The 18,889-nt window shown below is 41.0% G+C and overlaps 2 protein-coding genes across 4 annotated transcripts; both read left to right on the forward strand.

The window, feature by feature from the left end:
* The first annotated feature begins 1,357 nt into the window (after positions 1–1,357).
* LOC138634100 (uncharacterized) lies at positions 1,358–5,404 on the forward strand. The gene is made up of 2 exons (XM_069720738.1): positions 1,358–1,689; positions 3,900–5,404. Exons 1-2 carry the CDS (start codon positions 1,404–1,406, stop codon positions 4,313–4,315), a joined length of 702 nt encoding a protein of 233 aa, XP_069576839.1. The 5' UTR covers positions 1,358–1,403; the 3' UTR covers positions 4,316–5,404.
* A 2,096-nt stretch (positions 5,405–7,500) lies between these two features.
* Positions 7,501–17,650, forward strand: LOC138634108 (tetraspanin-5-like). Of its 3 annotated transcripts, XM_069720746.1 has the most exons (11): positions 7,501–7,808; positions 10,175–10,225; positions 10,679–10,825; positions 10,938–11,108; positions 12,183–12,308; positions 13,605–13,652; positions 13,961–14,077; positions 14,187–14,248; positions 14,774–14,889; positions 16,973–17,013; positions 17,126–17,650. In XM_069720746.1, the coding sequence occupies exons 1-9, from the start codon at positions 7,728–7,730 to the stop codon at positions 14,844–14,846; spliced, it is 876 nt and encodes a 291-aa protein (XP_069576847.1). In that variant the 5' UTR covers positions 7,501–7,727; the 3' UTR covers positions 14,847–14,889; positions 16,973–17,013; positions 17,126–17,650. The 3 variants fall into 3 exon arrangements, with proteins under 3 accessions (XP_069576847.1, XP_069576850.1, XP_069576849.1); XM_069720749.1 differs by lacking the exon at positions 14,774–14,889 and having other exon boundaries at positions 7,503–7,808; positions 17,122–17,650; XM_069720748.1 differs by lacking the exon at positions 14,774–14,889 and having other exon boundaries at positions 7,504–7,808.
* The last annotated feature ends 1,239 nt before the right edge of the window (positions 17,651–18,889 follow it).

Here is an 18,889-nt window from a genome sequence, read left to right on the forward strand (position 1 = left end):
ATTCTGGGTGGAAACTTTGTCTTGATGAGGGTACACACTGCCTCGATGACTTGGACGTAAGCCGCGTTGTCAGCATGAACTCACTCTGGCTTTGTTGGTCGAGAATTGCCCGGAGGGAAGTCACCTGACATCTTGTGCCACTCTCCTGCCCCCATATATAAATTTAGGACTGTCTTGGCAGCAATATCAGCGTGACCCCAGTCAGGATTTGTGGGTCGGAGATTGCCTCTGGGGTATTCGGCCGACATCTTGTGCCATTCCACTGGTCCCATGTGAAGGACTAGGAGTCACCTGACCTCGGGCAGCGTTGGCTTGAATTCTTTGCAAAAAGCTAGGGACTCTGTTGCAAACCTTTCACCCGAGGCGGTGATAGGCGGCAGATGGGCCATTGCTGCTTTTAGGTCTGATTCTGTCCATGGTCTGTAGGCCATTTGGATGCCGACCGGCCCGCCCACTTCTACCATGGGGGCTTGGAAGACGCCTTCGTTTTGGGACCCATATGGTGTTCCATGGCGAGTATGTGATGGCGATGTCATACTGGCCACGCCCTTGATTATCTGGGTGACAAGGCTGTTGTCTAGGTCTGGATCTCCGCCGACCGTGCCCGGTTGTTCGTCTGATGGTTGGTGAGGCAATGTGGACGGCGTCCTTGGTAGGGCGGTGGTAGGTGGAGGATATGGTGGTGGAGCAGGTGGGGCTGGGGCTGATGGGGTTCCAGATTGTAGTTGTCCATCAGCGGGTCTGGCCTTGTACGGTGGCGGCACTTGGGGAGGACGGACGTCGAGGTCGGGGTCCACTTTCACACACGTAGACATCTGGAGGGAGCGATATAAAGGAAAAAAGACAGTGATTTGGCACTGTGTAAATATGATTAAATTGAATTTCAACATTTTCCTAAAAAATGACAGCTTTATGGGTTTCTTTTATCCCTGTAAACAAACGTTTTAATCTAGTCCTTTGTTTTTTTTAAAAAGGTTTTTTTCTGTCACATTACATGAATCATTGCATTCATGAGTTTAACAAGCAACACACATTGCACTGAGACTGTCTTCATAATAGCCACAGCCTGTAGTTGTTTATGTCTACTGGTTGATTCATGTCACGGTGGAGTCTTTCCAGTCAGTGCATCAGCCCAGCGGTTCCTTTTTCCAAGCAGCGCAGCGCTGTGGCTCGTTACACACCATGCTGCAGTGTTTGTCCAAGGGAAGTAACATTCCTCAGCTTCAGAACTCCACTGCTTCACTAAGTCCTGACAGCCCCTGGGGTTTCTGCATATCTATTAGTGCACGGACTGTTAACTGGCCCGCCATGTAGGAGCTTCAGCCGCAGTCTTAACAGAAAACAAGTGCAGATACTTCTTCATCTGAGCCAGAGCTAAAAAAATTTCTTTCAACAAACTCAGAATGGTCCAACAAGTGTGTTTGGCGGTTTTTAATATGATGCCGGTGTTTCTCCTGGTGTGCTCTGTGACGGGCTTGTTGCTGATAGATCAACGCAGAGATGCGGAGGATGACAAGGAGTTCAACAAAGCTATTTTGGAAATGCTACATATCAATAAAGTGTCGGCGAGCCATCAGGCCAAACCCCACCCTTACATGAGGAGGATCTATCAGCATTTGGACTCACTGGAGGCTCAAAATTTTGGCAAATCGGATGGAACCCTGGTGCAAAGTTTTCGGAGTGTTGATGGTAAGGATTTGAATTAATCTAATTGCTTTATAACACAGTGATCATTTTCATTTTGCTACTTTCTCTTACAAATATATTCCCATCACGTGACTGCAAAAATAAAAGTGCAAGTGGGGTTGTTGGCCAAAGCAGTGGTTCAGTGAGACTGTCCTTCCTTCAAGAAATGAGCCCATCAGATGTTAGTGCAGTAGCTTATTAAGTGCCATAGATATGTTTTATTGTTAAGTGACCTAGTAACCTTAGTGAAGGAGGAAGTCCGGTGATATTGTAATAGAACCAGGGAGGAAGTGGGGGAAGATGGATATGTTGACAAATGATTGGACTTAAACATAGCTGACTCAGTTTGAAACAGGAAAAACCATACCTCTTCTATAACCTTAAATGTGTGTTTATTATTGTTACCATGGCCATGGTGTTCTTCTAACCCAGGGTTTGCCATATTTTAGAGTCACGACTCCCCCTAAAATAATACCTTTGATTATCACGACGTCTCCACAGTATTACTAACGACAATGCAGACAACCATTGCAGAAAATAAATAAATAAACATGTAATTTTGTGTGTTAGTGGTACGGGCACCACATACTTTATTGACTTCCAAACTGATATATCATGTTTTTGTGACAACTGGTACGCACACATTTGCAATTTCACCAAGGATTAGCAACCAACAGCGATGTCACCCATTGGTTTGTGAATGGCCGTTATGAAGCCTTGAGTACGGAATTTGTCCGGCGCCATCTTGCTAGTCCTGAGTGGTTTGGAGCAGGAAGTGACTATATTTGGATGAGTTGGGGGAGGAGCGAGCTGGTGGATCTGACTGATCTGATTGGAAACCCGACGATACTACATCCCGCCCACCATTACCTGTAACCTGACTCATGGAGAATTGACTGAGAATTTTATGAGACTAGTTGAATGGGAGTCTATGGAGCTGAAGGCTTTTTGGAGTCAAGCACTCGGTGGTATTGCAGCTTAAACCACTTCTGCGTCGGCTTCATTTTTCAGAGCCAGAAGCTACATCCACTGTTATATACAGGCTCTGAGTAACTGACATGAAAAGCCTCTAGTAATCATTTAAAGAGGCAGGCGTGGTATTCTGAGTGGATTTCAAGAGGGCCAGAGCGTCCCCAAAACTGTGATCAGGTGTCAAGGTGCGTCAAGTTGTCAGGAACGCAACCAAGTGAGTTTTCTTTGACATTCATGAGGTCATTATTGTTGTGAATTTGTCTCCTAGAATCAGACTGTCAATGCCACGTTCTGCTGTTGCATTCTGAGGTGTCTTTGGGAAAACATTTAACGCGAACGACCAGAACAGTGACGCGATGGCAATTGGGGTTCTCCAACATTACAATTTGCCCACTCTTACTCACAACAATATAATTGTCGCTCCCCTACCCCTTACTTGATGGATTTGTCTCCCTGTGACTTTGATCTGTTCCCCAAAAAATTTGACACAAAATTATTTTCATCATTCATTTTTTTTTTTCATTACATCTTAGTGGTTCAAAGTTAAGTCAATTTACGAGGTTAGTTGATATTTTAAGTGTTAGTTTATGTGTGAAGTGTTTTTTTTTTTCTCCAAATGTCTCATAAATTTAAGAGTCCAGGAGAGGCTGGACTCACCAGAGCCGGTGCCGTGGGTGGAGGTGTGCCTAACTATAATCTGGTTGGTACTGTTCCCCCTTCCTGCACTAACTCTGATTCCGTCTCCATCAGAGATGTCACATTTCATATCCCCAGAGCTGTTTTGCGCCAACGGGATCGGCACACCCAGGCCCCTGGTTGATTGGCAGCTCTATGTCATTGCTTTAAACGATGTCCCACCGGGCCCAATGGCCATGTGTCATGAATCGCTCTTTGTCTGGTGTCTCCCTTGGGTTTTGGGAGACCCTACCAGAAGCAAAGACCCCCGACAACATAGCTCCTAGGATCACTGAGACACACAATTAGATTATCAGATGATTATCATACAATGCCGAAATTAATGGAAAGTATTTCCATTTTCCAAAATGGTAATATAAGTAATTCCAAAAATCTAAAACTGTAGTAGAGAAAAAAAATGTAAACACACACACACACACACACACACACACACACACACACACACACACACACACACACACACACACACACACACACACACACACACACACACACACTGATATAATCCTATAACTGATCCTGTATTTTATTTTTGGATCACCCAGGTCTACATGACATTCCTCAGGGATGGATCTGGTTCAATGTGAGCAGCCTGAACCCCTCCATGCTGGGCGCAGAGCTCGTTCTGTTCAGGAAGGTCCTCCACCCCCATCCCCTCAGTGTGACTGTCACCCTGCACAGTGTTGTAGCTTCAGAGGGAAATCTGAATGAAAGTCCTGCTCTTGAGGAAAGACAGCTGTCCCTGGATCAGAGACCCTTATCAGGGTATGATGTGTTTGATGTGTCAGCTGTTCTGGCTGTGGAGCCGCTGGAGCTGGTGGGCTTTCAGCTGCGCTATAAAGACGAGAGTGGGAGTCTGGTCCTCCACGAAGCCCTAACACAAAGTCTGTACTGTTTGAACAGAGGCTGTCTGAGTGAACCCTTACTGGTGCTCTATCAGAACCACCCTCTTCAGATCTAGCTCACACTGGAATCTCTTTACTGTTAAAATGCCACATGAATCTGTTATTTTTCTTCTTTTTTTAAACCTAGCTAATACATTCAGTGTTGTCCACAACAACGAATGGATAACACTGATCATGGTGGTTATTATTTTTTTTAATGTTTTGGCACAAAATAGTGAAGAAGGTCATAATGATGAGGTTGGATTTAATCTGAGACAGCAGATTGGGCCCCTAGAAAATGTATATTCTTTCTTCTTAATTTATAGTAGACAATTTATAGAAGACATTTATAATTAGTGCATTATCTAGTGATTCACAGTTAGGAGTTTTTGTAGCCCTGGGGTTACTTGTTCTGCATTTTCCAGGGGGTACGTAAAACGATTGAGTGGCAAAATTATTGAATAAACAATTCAAATAGTAAGCCAGAAGTATATTTGACTCAGTTATTTATACATAATGAATAAATAATTCAAAAAGGAAGCTAAAAGTAAAGGATTAGCAATAAAATAAAATATTTGTTTTGAACACCTAATGATGCCTCATTTGCAATAGTCACGGTTCTCACCTTTTCAACAAAATTGCATGACAGTAAATCATGAAACAATGAAATAAGTAACATTAATTATAAGTAAACTATAGCTTCATGTGCAGAATTAACAATGTATTGTACTGTAATGTATGCAATGAATTAGCCATGACATTTTGGTAGTACAGTGCATATAATTGTGTAGTGCTGTTTGTTCATGTAAAATCCATGTAAGCCTGTGTGTGTTTAGCTAAACCCATGACTTTGGATGAAGTAGAAAAAGTGTTGGGGCAAAGGAAATTCTTTATTTCTCAATTCCCTAAACTATATAAGTTTGAAGATTTGAAAATAAATCCCCTATTGGTGTCCCAACTTTTTTGAGATGTGTTGCTGGCATCGAATTCAAAAAGAGCACATATTTTTCATAAAACAGTAACATTTCTTAGTTTAAAAATTAATTATGTTTTCTTTGGTCTAATTGCAATTTATGAGATTTGCAAATCATTACATTTTGTTTTTATTTACATTTTACGCAGCGTCCCAACTTTTTAGTAAACCGGGTTGTACAATGGAGATGACGTTAAGATCAGGGCAGACCCTTAATTAATTATTTTATAGTTTGGGAAATGCCGGACCTTCTTTTCTCTGAAATGTAGGGTTAAACTGTATTTAATGGAAAAGAAACCCATCACATATATTGTAGGTTTCTTCAGTAATTGCTGAATGTAACAAAGTGAAGCTCTCTTGTGGCCATATCATGTAAATGCATTATTAAAATGATCAGATTCTAAAGCAGGCCTGTTCAACAAGCGGTTCCTGGGCCGGAGATGGCCCTCTGGATTTTTTTTTTTTTAAACTATTGCCCGCTAGAGGCCTCCTACAAATCATGTGTGTGATATTGTGAGGAACACACTCTGGTGGGGAAACAGGATTTAACACAAAACCAGCAAAGGCTTCGACATTGAGCTTCTACCACACCAGTTGGTCCAATTAATGAATGCAACCTGATCACAACAAATACAGTATGTGACTAATTGAACACAACAGTATGATACATATTTGCATATTTAAAAAGGCAGTGTAAAACAACATCAAGTTAAACTCCGTTCAAATTAATACAATTGGAACATGATACGTGGTCAGGGAACCACATTGTCTAAGTATGTGTATGTTTATAGCATGTACCATGTGATGCCAATAATTTGATGTTATTCTTAAAGTGGAAGTTAGTACTGTTGTGTCTGTGTTGTTGCTGGTGGAGTTCTAATAATCATGAGATGTAACTGCCCTCTAGCAGGCACAGTGAGTAACTACAGCACAACACTAACCTGATACAACAGTATGAATTATCAAAATGGTGCAATCTGAAATCGTTATGATGTCCACTGTGCCATAACAGGCACATAGATGAATATAAATCTACTCCTTAATATTATTATAACTATAATCATTATACCATATAAAGGTTAGCCACATTACAAATCTTAAAAATATTCATAAAAAGGCAAAATTCTCAGTCCCCCCCAAAAAATATTGTGTCATATACAGGGTGACATATCTTCAACCTGAAACACTGCTCTTCCACCTTTTTGAACACAATCATGTGTTTGCGAGTGACAAACCTGTTTTCAATGTGCTGTGAGTGGGAATGTTGGCATGTTGGAGAACCCGAGTGCCATCAAGCCACAGTTCAGGTTGTTCACACTAAAGGTTTTCCCTCAGGCACCTCAAATTGTAATAGTACAACTCATTGTTGACAGTCAATGATGAACAATGAATTCATGGTGCACAACCATGCGATTGTCAAAAAAAAGCCCAACAAAAAAAAACTGTTTGGCTCCTGTCAGATGCACTTAGAGGCGCAGCAGGAGCAGTCTCTGAACTTTTTGTTCACCCTTGCTATAAGCAAACAAATGTCACAAACAAAACCCCAAAAGGGCAGCATGAACTATAATCTATATTTCATTTTTTTTTTTTTTAAAAACAGGGAAAGCCAAAATCTCACTCCACCGAGTTCCACATGATCTTACGATTGGTGATGAAATTTTTCCAAGGGAATTGATTAATTAACATAAAATGTCGTCTGACTGCACTGCAATATCCAAAGACATACCATTGTATAAAATGGGAACCTGCATTTAGTGCCATTAAAACAAAACCACTCCTAAAACATCAAACATGAAATCTCTTACCACAAATCAGACTCGGTGAGGCGAGTGGCTTTTCTGGCACCACCCCACCCCAGACTCTGCAAATCCATGAGCAGACAGCGGAAAACCACCTGGTGCCACTACATAACATTCAGAATTAGGTAATTATTTTTTTTTTATTAACATTTATTTATTTGTGAATGCCAAAAGTTTGGAGTTGTCAATATGTCAATCTAAAACATTGGCTTATTATTGTTATTATTATTATCATCATCATCATCAATATTATTAGAAGTAGTATTAATAATAATAATAATAACAACGCGGACGACACAGGAAGTGCGCTAACTTTCCTCGACGTGATTGGTTGCGCAACTTGTCTATCAAGCCGTTTTCAAGCCAATCACTGATGACCAAGCGCAGCGGCGTTACTGTGTCCAAGGAGGCGCAAATTGCTCAGAAAAGCGGAGGATTTCTTTTTTTTTTTTTTTTTTTTTTTTAATGGTACCACTCTTTGGTGCGTTAACCCGGGTTTATGGTTGTTGTTTTTTTTAGTGCAGCGCGTGTGAGCGCGTCCGTCCGTCCGTCCGTCATGCCGACGGCACGTATTTGATGCGAACACTTTTTTTTGAAGAGGACAAAGTGAAATGCATCCCCGGAGCGCCGAACCTGTCTCCACCCGCGCAGCACAAAGCCTGTGAGTGCAGGCCGCGTTTTCTCCTCCCAGAGACGCCGCACTGATGATGCTCAAACATGTCGGGGAATCAATACAAAGGCAACGAAGTCAGCTGCTGCATCAAATACTTCATTTTTGGATTCAACATTCTGTTTTGGGTAAGTGACTTTATTTTATTTATTTTTTTTTTGGTGGTGGAAATCTGTACATCGTCGATGTCCAATAGGGAGGAAGGCCCGAATCATCATCATCATCACCACCACCATCACCATCACGTCCGTTATCTTTTCAGCTCATATTTACAGTCGAAATCAGTTCCTTTTCGTGCCTTTTTTTTTTTTTTTGTGTGTGTGTGTGTGTGTGACTATATTCGTCCGTGGGAGAGAAGCTGCAGAGCTTGGTTGACAGCGGAAAGCTAATCGGCTTTTGTAGTGAACTAATGACAGCTCAGCGTCAGGCTGCAGCGTCTCGTCCAGCTGACGCATTCATACCGTACACAGCGCACAGCTCAAAGTAAAGTACTCCCGTTGCATCGGCCCGAGGAGACTACATTTAGGGCTCGCGTAATATATGTTATGAAAATGGTTGTCGCTCATGCTACCACGGTATTGAGAGGGACTATTGTTTTCGGTGCAGCAGAGAAAATACTCCTTTTTTTTTTTTTTAGTCACTTACCCTTGAAAAATTTAAATTTAAACATTCCGCAGTTAAACACGGGGCAAGAATGACATATTGTTGATGTACGAAAATGAATCAACACATGACTTGGTGTTTTCAAATAACCTATAAGTAAATGTAAAAGGTAAAAAAAAAAAAAAAAAGTGCAACATCCTAACAATGAACTTAAATGAAGCATTGAAGCAGTTTCAGCTGAACAGGAGGAACTGCCGCTCTCTCCTTGTGTCAACATGGACGACACAGCCCCCCCCCCTCCTCCCAGGAACAGTGTGCAGGATGTCCACTAAACTAGTGGTCAAACTACTGTACTACAACTTACGCATTTATCACGTGAAGCAGCATGACCGGAAGAGAAACCCCCCACCCCCCCCCCCCACCCCGCCCCCACCCCGCCCCCACCCCTCACCTCCACACAAACACGCACACAATTACTGGAAAAGGAGTGGCTGTTAAGCAGTGAATAAATACTGAGTGTGACAGACGTCATCAGAATTTGATCCGGAACATTTGGACGTACGCAGTCGCAGCTCCAGAAATGGAAAAGAAAACTCACCTGGGTGCGCTCCTGACCCGATGCCCCCCTTTTTCGGGTTTTGAACAAATGAACTTTCCCCTCCGCATTGTGAATGTCGCTCAAAACGGCTCGTTGCTTGATTGCTGCAGGATTTCTGAAGGATTTCAAGTGTCAGCTGCCCTAACAAATTTGATGTAAATTTGATGCGTGCCCTCATTTCTATGAAGAAATCCTTGATTCGCCTGGATGTCGGACCTGGGAATACTAATTCACAAAGGTCATAGGTTCCCCGTGCTCTTTGCACATCACGGGCAACAGGACCAGCCGTGGAACTTTTTGATCCACCATCATTTACATTTTGAGCGTTCCAAGATCTGTCACCGACAAAAAGCAAGCGGTGGGGAAAAAAGTTTGTGAAAGCTTTTCGTAGTGGTCCTTTTGGTGAATGAATGAACGAGGAGCGACAACATGAATTCAATTCACTTTTATTTACTTAGCGCCAAATCACAAGGCATGCAAAGTACCATACAACATTAGAGAAAGGAAAAAAAAAGAATCGGACACAGCTGGGAGGAAAAACTCCCCTTTAACAGGAATAAAGACCTCTCAGCGAAAAGGAAAAAACTCCTTTTTAACAGTGAGAAACCTCCGCAAGAAACCGGCTCAGAGGTGGGCGGCCTCGACCGTACTAAAAAGACAATAAATTGTCAGTGGAGCAAGAAATATCGCAGACCAGAAACATGCAGCTCCACAGCCAGGGACACCTGAAAAAAAAAGAAGCGTTCTCGTTCTTCTGTAACACTGCGATATTGGCATATTTCTAATATTGACATTTTACCTCAATTATAAGGAAAGCTAAGGGTCGGTTATAAAACGTATGCATTTTCATGAATTAGAAAATAGTTTATATGTAAATGAAAAGGACGACGTTTTCTGATTATGGATTAATCTGCCCATTATTGACTTAATTCACTGAATAAGCTTTTGATCTATGAAATTCCAGAAAACAATGTAAAAATATCCAATCCCAGTATGCAGGAGCAAAATTTGATGTCATCAGATGTCCAAATCCATCAAATCTAACCCAAGACAATACAACAGTATACAGAGATGTATATGATATTCTCATGTTTCGTTGTTGTTATATATATATGTTCGACACTGACTGCTTTTAAATATAAGCTACTATACACATCTTGGAGAAGGTCCCATAGGAAATATTTCTTCTTTTTTTTAATTTTTTTTTATTGAATAACACTGTGACTTAGCCACATCATGTCATCCTGCAGCTATATATCTTCGGCGTAATGAGATATCATTGGTGTTTTGCAGCTGCTGGGCATGGCCTTAGTAGGGATTGGACTGTGGGCATGGAGTGAGAAGGTGAGTACACCCTCATTTTTTTTAGTCTTAAAAAGAAATATAATGTTGTGTTCAGAAGAAGTTTTCCTGTCATTGATTTATTTGTTTTTTTTTCTGTTTAAATGGCATTTTGACAAATAAGGATTTTTGTAAAAGGCCGACATGATTCTTACGTCATCTGATTTAAGCACCCAATTCCTGATTTAATCCTGAATTTATCATTCAAGTTTTCATGTCACCACTTTGCCACGAATGCTTTATTCAATATTTCTATATCAACAATTGAAAAACAAATGAGCCAGCATAGTTGTTCTTTCCACCAAGAGTTGTTTCACTGCAGTTATGCCCCAAAGCCAAAAGAGTTTTATTTTTTTTTGTCTTTTGTTTTATTTTTCTTAGCTTTCTTTTGACATGCAGCTGCCGGAGTGGAGTGTGTTGACAATGTGTTGTTGTCCTCTTGTATCTCCTCTGAAGGGGGTTCTGTCCAACATCTCGTCCATCACAGATCTTGGGGGGTTGGACCCTGTCTGGCTTTTCATGGTGGTCGGGGGCGTTATGTTCATTCTAGGTTTTGCCGGGTGTATTGGAGCGCTGCGGGAAAACACCTTTCTCCTGAAGTTTGTATGTTCCGTCACGCGCACGGCAGCGATTAAGTGATCGGATCATTTGAAGTATTGGAAATAATGGACGCGTGTCTGATCTTTCTGTCACTCCGGTTCTCTCCCTGCTGTAGTTCTCTGTGTTTCTAGGAATCATTTTTTTCCTGGAGTTGACGACGGGAGTTCTGGCATTTGTCTTCAAGGACTGGATTAAAGACCAGCTCAACCTGTTCATCAACAACAACATCCGGGCATATCGAGATGATATCGATCTACAGAACCTCATCGATTTCACTCAGGAATATGTAAGATCAGAGGACTCCATTAACAAAACCTTCCATCTTTGGCCAAATAAAATAAACACCAGTTCCTCTTATTAGCTTTTCCTGAAGCTTTCAACCAGTCTTCCTCAGTGTATAATGGCTGAACATAGACCTTGAGCTGTTTTGAAAGCCTGAGAAAAAAGTACGTGTGGACATTTTGTTAAGATTATATAATGATTATTTTTGATTAATTTATACTATAAAAATTAATATTAGCTTCTGTGGTATCTAATGAGGGTTTCTTTCAATAGGCTTTCTGAACTGGTAAACAAGTTAACTGTCCATACTGCACAGTAAAAATCTATAGAGTAGAATTGGAATAATAGAATTAGAATCTTAAACGTTGTGATGTTAATGATTTTTAATTTCTTGACTTTAAAAGTCATCATAATTAAAACACATGCTCTGTCAAGCACAGCTTTATTTAACAGTCCTTTTAGGTTAATTCTGCCATCGTAAAGTGGTGTCACAAGTTGTCAGAGGCAATTTAGCAATATTTTTCATCTACACAGCTGTTTCATACTTATCCTCCCTTATTGTGTTTTTTTTTTCTGTGTTAAAGAAAAACGAGGTTTTAATGATTTAGAGTTCAAACTAAAAGTAAGGCCACATGTAATGTGGTTTATAAACCCGTATTGCCAAATGGTAGCAATAATCCCTTTTCAAAGAAACATGTAATCTCCTTTACTGTGCATGTCCTTGTTTATATAAAAAGACTGAGTGACCCATCAGACATTTTTGCAAGGTTAAGTTGTAGCTCTTTATTTTATTGTTATTTAAATTAAACAAATGTCTTGTGGGACGGAAGCCAGAAGTTTCTCTTGAAACATTTCAGCTAAATCAACTAAAAAATTAAGCCATGACTTTTTTTTTTTTTTTTTTTTTTTAAATCGAGATGGGCAGTGACTGCAGTGTAGTTTCTTACAGGCAATTGGGTTCACTTTGATGCTTTTATTTCTATCAAACTGCTCTCCAACTGCCCTTTGAAAAATATCTGGGGGTGTAGAGAAAAAACAGGAGCCTTTCAAATGCCTTTTATCCTCTCTCTGACTTTAGTGGGAGTGCTGTGGTGCATTCGGAGCAGATGACTGGAACCTGAACATCTATTTTAATTGTACTGATGGCAATCCCAGTCGAGAGAAGTGTGGAGTTCCCTTCTCCTGCTGCACCAAGGACCCAGCGGTACAATGCCCTCACTTTACATTGCATTACATTTTTACATTAGAACAGAATAAGATGATTTGCAAATCATGTAAAGGCATATTTAATTTAAAATAGACCAAAGACAACATATCAAATGTTGAAACTAAGACATTTTTTTGATTTATGAAAAATATGTGCTCATTTTGAATTTGATGCCTGCAACACATTTCAAATAAGAACTGGGCTCCATCACCTCTTCTTTTAACAACTCTCTGCAAACGTTTGGGAACTGAGGAGACCAGTTGCCAGAAAGTGAAACGTTGTCCCATTCTTGCCTGATACAGGATTTAAGCTGCTCAACAGTTCCTTTGTTGTATTTTCCATTTCATTACGCGCCAAATGTTTTCAATGAGTGACAGATCTGGACTGCGGGCAGGCCAGTTTAGCATTCTTCTTTAGACTCTTCTACTATGGAGTCATGCTGTTGTAAATACGTGCAGAATGTGGTTTGGCATTGTTGAGCTGAAATAACAAAGGCTGGAAAAGACATCGTCTGGGTGGCAGCGCATGTTGCTCCGAAATCGGTAATATCTCGTTCAGCATTAATGGTTCCTTCCCAGGTCTACACGCTACTCATGCCACGTGCGCTAATGCAACCTCATACTCATACACAAATGTTCAAAAGCCGGCATCTGTGACGACAGATGCTGGCTTTTGAACTGTGCGCTGATAACGAGCTGGGTGGACGCCGTGTCCATTATTTCCAGAATTATTTTTAAATTAGACCTCAGGACAGTTTTCCGCTTTGCCTCTGTCCATCTTGAGCTAGGGCCCAGAGAAGGCAGCGGTGCTTGTGGATCATATTTATGGTTTCTTCTTTGCATGGTAAAGTTTCAACCTGCATTTGTGGCTGCAGCGATGAACTGCGTTCTCAGACAATGTTTTTTGGAAATGATTTCCACCTCAGAATTTACTCTGCTTTTAATGCAGTGCCGCCTGAGGGCCAGAAGATCACGGATCTTGAATTGTTATTATGTATGTATGTACCCCTCTCCATCTTCACTGCTGAGAGACTGTGGCTCTTGAAGGTGCTTTTTTTTTTTTTAAATCATCAAATTAAATATATATAAGCATATATTTTTCATAAAACAAGAACATCTTTGATTACTTGAGATCTTTGGTACTTAGTGCTGCCTCTATGCATATCTAATCTCTTTGTTCTGTACTTTTTTTTATTTATGTAATTGTACATTAAAAAAAAAAAATCACACTATCTTTACAGTTGCTCACTTCATAACACTCCCTTTAAACAAGTTCATTTTTTTTTGTCTGTAGGAGGATGTAATAAACACCCAGTGCGGCTATGACGTTCGAGGTAAACCAGTAAGTAACATGTATCTAATTTACTCACTCACTCTGACCCTTTAATTTCATCAATTTCGTTGCTTTCACAACCTCCCGGCTGTTTTTTTTTTTTTTTTTTTTTTTGAATGGTTCTGTTGCACCCACAAATGTTTTTAAGAAAATGTACTCATTCAAATCTCTTTCTCTCTCAATGCTGCCAACAGACAGTATTTTATAATCCAGACCACATAAAATCCCGTCTGAAGCAATGACTTATTACCAGAGATGTGTTTTAATAAAGTTGGCCTGAAAATATGAGGATATTGACTGGGGTTATGTTTGTCCAGGACGCGGAGCAGAAGGACTACATCAATGTGAAAGGCTGTGTGCCGCAGTTTGAGAAGTGGCTGCAGGACAACCTCACCTTGGTGGCTGGGATCTTCATAGGAGTTGCACTTCTGCAGGTCAGTTCTGTTCCCTTGCTCCTGAAGAGAAAAGAGCATTGTACTATACTGCTGTTTGGTTGCCAATTTTGGTTGATTTTTCTTTTTTTTTTTTTTCTTTCATCCACAGATCTTTGGTATTTGTTTGGCCCAAAACTTAGTGAGTGACATTGAGGCTGTGCGGGCAAGCTGGTGAGAAAACGATCTTAACTTTTACTGCGTCAGTTCGGGCTCTCCTCTATCTTCGTACAGACAGGACGTAATTCTTTCCGAGCTCACTTCCTATGCCTTTCACCAGTGTTTTTATGTTGTTTTATGACATAAAAAAAAATAAAAATACATATTTGTTGATTATGTATTAACTTCTAATTCGATTTGAATATAGCTCTTGAAGTTAGTCCAGAACGCAGAGATGGAAAGATCATCAATCATTGATCGCTCATTTAGACAGAACAAACCGGAGTTGTATTTGGCTCTAAAAAAATGCTTTACACAAGCTCTGGAAACGGGAAACCCTGTCCTCAAAATGATGAAAGACATTTTATGGTCCCGTGTTCCCAAGCTCATAACCTGTTCAGCCAATCATCATCGTCTTGTTCCCAAGAGCATACATCTATTTAGCTTTAGGATTCATATAGTGCTGTTCCATTTCACATATTTGATCACGATGCCAAAACTCACCTCACACCTCATTCTTCCTCCTCCATGCTTCGTCAGGGTGCCCCCTCCCCTCTGCATGCGTCGACTCCCACCACACTCCGGCAAGAACGCATCGGCTTACTACTCATGAGACGTACAAACACACGCGCATACTGTATGTGTGTTTGTAACCGGTGGGTTTTATGGATTGATTTGGTCATTTGTTTTTCTCTTGAGCATTGCTGTGAATGATCTCTGTTTATGAAGTTATTCGCGTTTAATTATATCAATCAATTACCTGATTTGAAAGAAATATAAAGGTTCAATAAAAAAAAAAAAAAAAGACACAAGGAATTCTTATGTAGAAATTTGACTCTACCAACACACAACAGCTAGCCCATCAAAGGTAATTTAATTGATAATAATTAAACATTGAAAAAGTTCATAAGGTGACACAATGCAGACTCCATTGTTATGGTTTAGAAAAACAAGCAAGGAGCATTGCGTGTTTGCTGGCTAGTTAGAGCTAGTGATTAGCAGTAAGTTGGGAAGCATCTTGTTGGTTCAGTAGGTTATCAATGTGGTATAAAATTTGTTGATATCAAATGTACCATACAAATATGTGTCCAATTGAAGTGCAAAACACTGACCACCTCTCAGGGATTCCTTTGGCGTAACCCTAAGCTCCGTACAGACTGGGGTGGGGCCCAATCATTGTGAATGGCTAAAAATTAAAAAAAAAAAAAAAATTAAAATGTCTTTTAAATACAAGGGTGTTCACATTATAATGGGGAAAAACACACAGGGGTCCTGCACTGTACTCCAGATGGTGCTGTGCTAAACTGCAGTACCTCAGCTACAATAATAATGTTGATAGCGGCTACTTTCGGAGACCCACGCAGAGTTTTTGTGCAACAAGCCTTTGCAGCTGCTTCTGCATGCTGGTATTCTGCCAAGAGAATAGTTTTTCATCCTACAGCCGTCGGCTGCAACCGCAGCAGTCGGCACAAGTCGGGTAAAAGTTCAACGAATTTCAACTTTTAAGTGCACCGCAGACACCTGCTGAGAACTGTTGCGACGCGCCACAAACGCAACACTGAGGTGGAATCGGTAAGTTCAGAGACTGCTGCTCCAGCAGACGCGAGAGAAGCTCCGGCCTTCCTCAATGAGTTCCGTCACTTGATCAAACTCAACAACCGAAGCCGCGCGTCGCTTTTGCGAGCAACGGTCCGGGTGTGTTGTCGATTTCTTCACGCACCTGAAGCTTGAGCGGAGAGCGCGCATCGAAGTTTGTGACAAATTATTGGGTTAACGGAAAGAAGCGTCAAAGGAAACCCGCCTGATGCGCTTTTTTTTTTTTTTTTTTTTTTCAGTTTGGGACAGCGACTTTGAGCCCCTTCGGAAACACGAATGTCACAGTCAACACCTTCAGGCTCGTTACTTCGTCGCCATAGGCTTCCTGAACCATTTCACGAGCGGATGTTGCCGATATTCAGAGTTTGACACGCGCCCGGACCACCACTCGCAAAACCATGCGTGACTCGTGTGCTGATTTTGATCAAAGGACAAAACATGGGAGTATTACTCAAAGGTTCCGCTGTAGCTTCTCTGTGCTCTGTTCATGTCACAGTGTGCCGCACACTATTCGAGCGCAACAGGAGCAGTCTCTGAACTTTTTGACGCACCCTCCTAATAACTCCTAACAATCTGGTGCAGCACTGACAGTGTGAAATGGTGAAATGAGGCCACATCACCGGATAGCAAGCAACATAGTATTGTCAAATTTGTTTTTTTTTGGCATAAATAAACTTCATTGAGCCAAAATATCCCACATTCTGACACGCCTGGAAGGAAGGTCGCTGATCCTACTGAGCTACAGAGTTGGGGCGTTTTGAATTAAGCCTGGGAGGCGTAGGACTAAAACAATCCTTTCATTCGTGGTGGCCTTTTCTTCTATTGCCTGCACACTGAGACTCTCTCTCTCTTTCACACACACACACACACACACACACACACTTTTCTCTCCCGTGTTTTGTAATCCTTGTAAAGTCTTCTCTCCCCAGCCTTTACTGAAGTTTAGACCACCGATCCTCTGCAGAAAACTCTTTTCTCAGCCTTCCCAATCCAACCCCCTAACTTCAGCAATATCTGCTTTCCTTCTTTGTCCTCTCTAAAACTGTTAACCGCAGGTTTTTCTTCGGAACCTTGTTAGTGAGTTGATGATTTATTGATTTAATTTGGCTTTTTATTGAACTCTCCTTTCTGTCTCCTTTCTAGTTTCTTTACCTAAAGCTGAAATGGGATTTCCATTCTAACAGGTGAGCTTTTCTTCTGATGGAATTTAACTTTAGAAATGTAATAGCTTGTGAGTTTAACAGAAATATATAAAAGTGCTAATTATTCATTTGGGTTGTTTTTGTCTTGAGTCAGCTCCATCTTTGAACACATCTCCTTGAACACACCGTCAGGGAGGACTTCACCGATCACCTGCACCAGTTCCTTCACTGAACCAGCACCTTTTCGAGGCACTAAAATGTGAAGTGCTCTGTATATAAACACTGTGTGTGACTACTGTAAGAATTTGGAAATAATGGTTAAAAATGGACTACATTATTGCTAAGTTCCAGTTTTGATAGCTACATATAGAGAGTAGGAGTTTTGATACATCTTTTGATATTAGATCCATATTTTTTACAGTGCAAATAATGGCCCATTGCTAAACCCATCATATTGGACTTAGAAATAGTGTATAGAAGGCACTGAGGTTTACATTTCGAAGGCACTGTAAGGCGAAATTACAAAGGAACTGAAAGTGTTTAAAAAAAAAAAAACATCTTTCGGACTTTAGTGAGTTAAAAAGGATTCCTGCTACGTTCATTTCCATTCAATAATACAAACCTAAACAAATTCTTCTTGCACTAACCATGAATTTCAGTAAAGTTTTCTTTAAACTACTGTGCTATGGCAGAGCTTAACATTCTATTGCATCCAGCATAAAATGCAGCCCGGCGACCCAAAATCACTGCGTGAATATACGGGTCTGAGTGTGCTTCGTATGGAACCGTTTGCAGTCCTACTGGGCGTAGACCTCGGGTCCATTTTGACCAATCAGCACGCGGGAACACCGACCGACACCACTGCTGCAACGACCTAAAGCTAGTGTCCGCCAAACCGTTTTTCCCCGAGCAGAGATTGTTTTTAACGGGAGCGCCGCGTTTGTTCAAACGCCAGCAGGGAGACCGAGGTGCCAGGCTTTTATTCTGCGCTACACTTTATTTCTGGTCACCGAGCGTTGAAAAATGTTCCACTTTGGGTAAAACCCGGTGCGCTTGTCATTCACATTTTACCCAGCCTTCCAATCACAGTGACGGAGAGGCGGGACAAACGCAATTAACCACCGATGCTGGTCGCTGATTGGTGCACCCCTTCAGAGTCGCTGAGCGAGCTTGAGTATATGTGTCACTGTGTCCAGACTGTTATCGCAGTGAGGAAAACTAAATCTGTGAGCAATAGTCTGGTGGAGCCACGCTACATGAAAGGGAGAAGTATTTCAGCGATTTAGCATTATGAGTTTCTACTCCACACAACTGACTAAAATTAATAAAGTAATGTTTGGAAATTTCATGACCACACTAGGTTTTTAATTTTTTTTTTTTTATTTTTTTTATGCTATGAATTCTGAGCACTGTGGTTGGATGTTTTAATGGCATCAAACCTCAATGGGTTTTTTTTTTGGGGCAACGCCCAAAAATGCATCCATCACACAAAGTATTGAAAACTCTGCTTATTTTTTAATCAGATAATTCTGGATGCTTGAAACGAAACACATTTTTATTCAAGTATAGTTCATCATTGCTGCTTGTGCTCAAGAAATACTAGACATGTTTCAGAATAGATGCAGATGCCCACATGCAATATGTGCTTTTGATGAAGCGACTTCTCGCTGTAATTGTTCCGATCACAGCGCCACTTGTCTTGAAAAGGTGAAAAATCCTCAAGTCATTGTACAGTACAAAGTGCATTCTAGAAGCTATTAAAAGGGTGCAGGAGGTTGTCTTTACTGTGGCAAATCTACAGGTAAATCCCAGGACATACCCTGCTGCCACGGCTCAGAAAGGATACGGCATCCTGATAAAACCATAGAGAATTTTGAACACAAGAAGGACTGAATTTTGTTCCATACACTCTACAGAG

This window comes from Brachyistius frenatus, unplaced genomic scaffold, assembly GCF_029030835.1.
Source record: "Brachyistius frenatus isolate BFR_SWC_R1_liver_20210118 unplaced genomic scaffold, ASM2903083v1 Contig_248, whole genome shotgun sequence".
Taxonomy (NCBI): domain Eukaryota; kingdom Metazoa; phylum Chordata; class Actinopteri; family Embiotocidae; genus Brachyistius; species Brachyistius frenatus.

Coding starts and splice junctions, on each gene's coding strand:
- LOC138634100 (XM_069720738.1), top strand. CDS start 1,404: ATGGTCCAACAAGTGTGTTTGGCGGTTTTTAATATGATGCCGGTGTTT. Junction 1,690..3,899: donor AAGTTTTCGGAGTGTTGATG/GTAAGGATTTGA, acceptor TGGATCACCCAG/GTCTACATGACATTCCTCAG.
- LOC138634108 (XM_069720746.1), top strand. CDS start 7,728: ATGTCGGGGAATCAATACAAAGGCAACGAAGTCAGCTGCTGCATCAAA. Junction 12,309..13,604: donor GCTGCACCAAGGACCCAGCG/GTACAATGCCCT, acceptor TTTTGTCTGTAG/GAGGATGTAATAAACACCCA. Junction 13,653..13,960: donor ATGACGTTCGAGGTAAACCA/GTAAGTAACATG, acceptor ATGTTTGTCCAG/GACGCGGAGCAGAAGGACTA.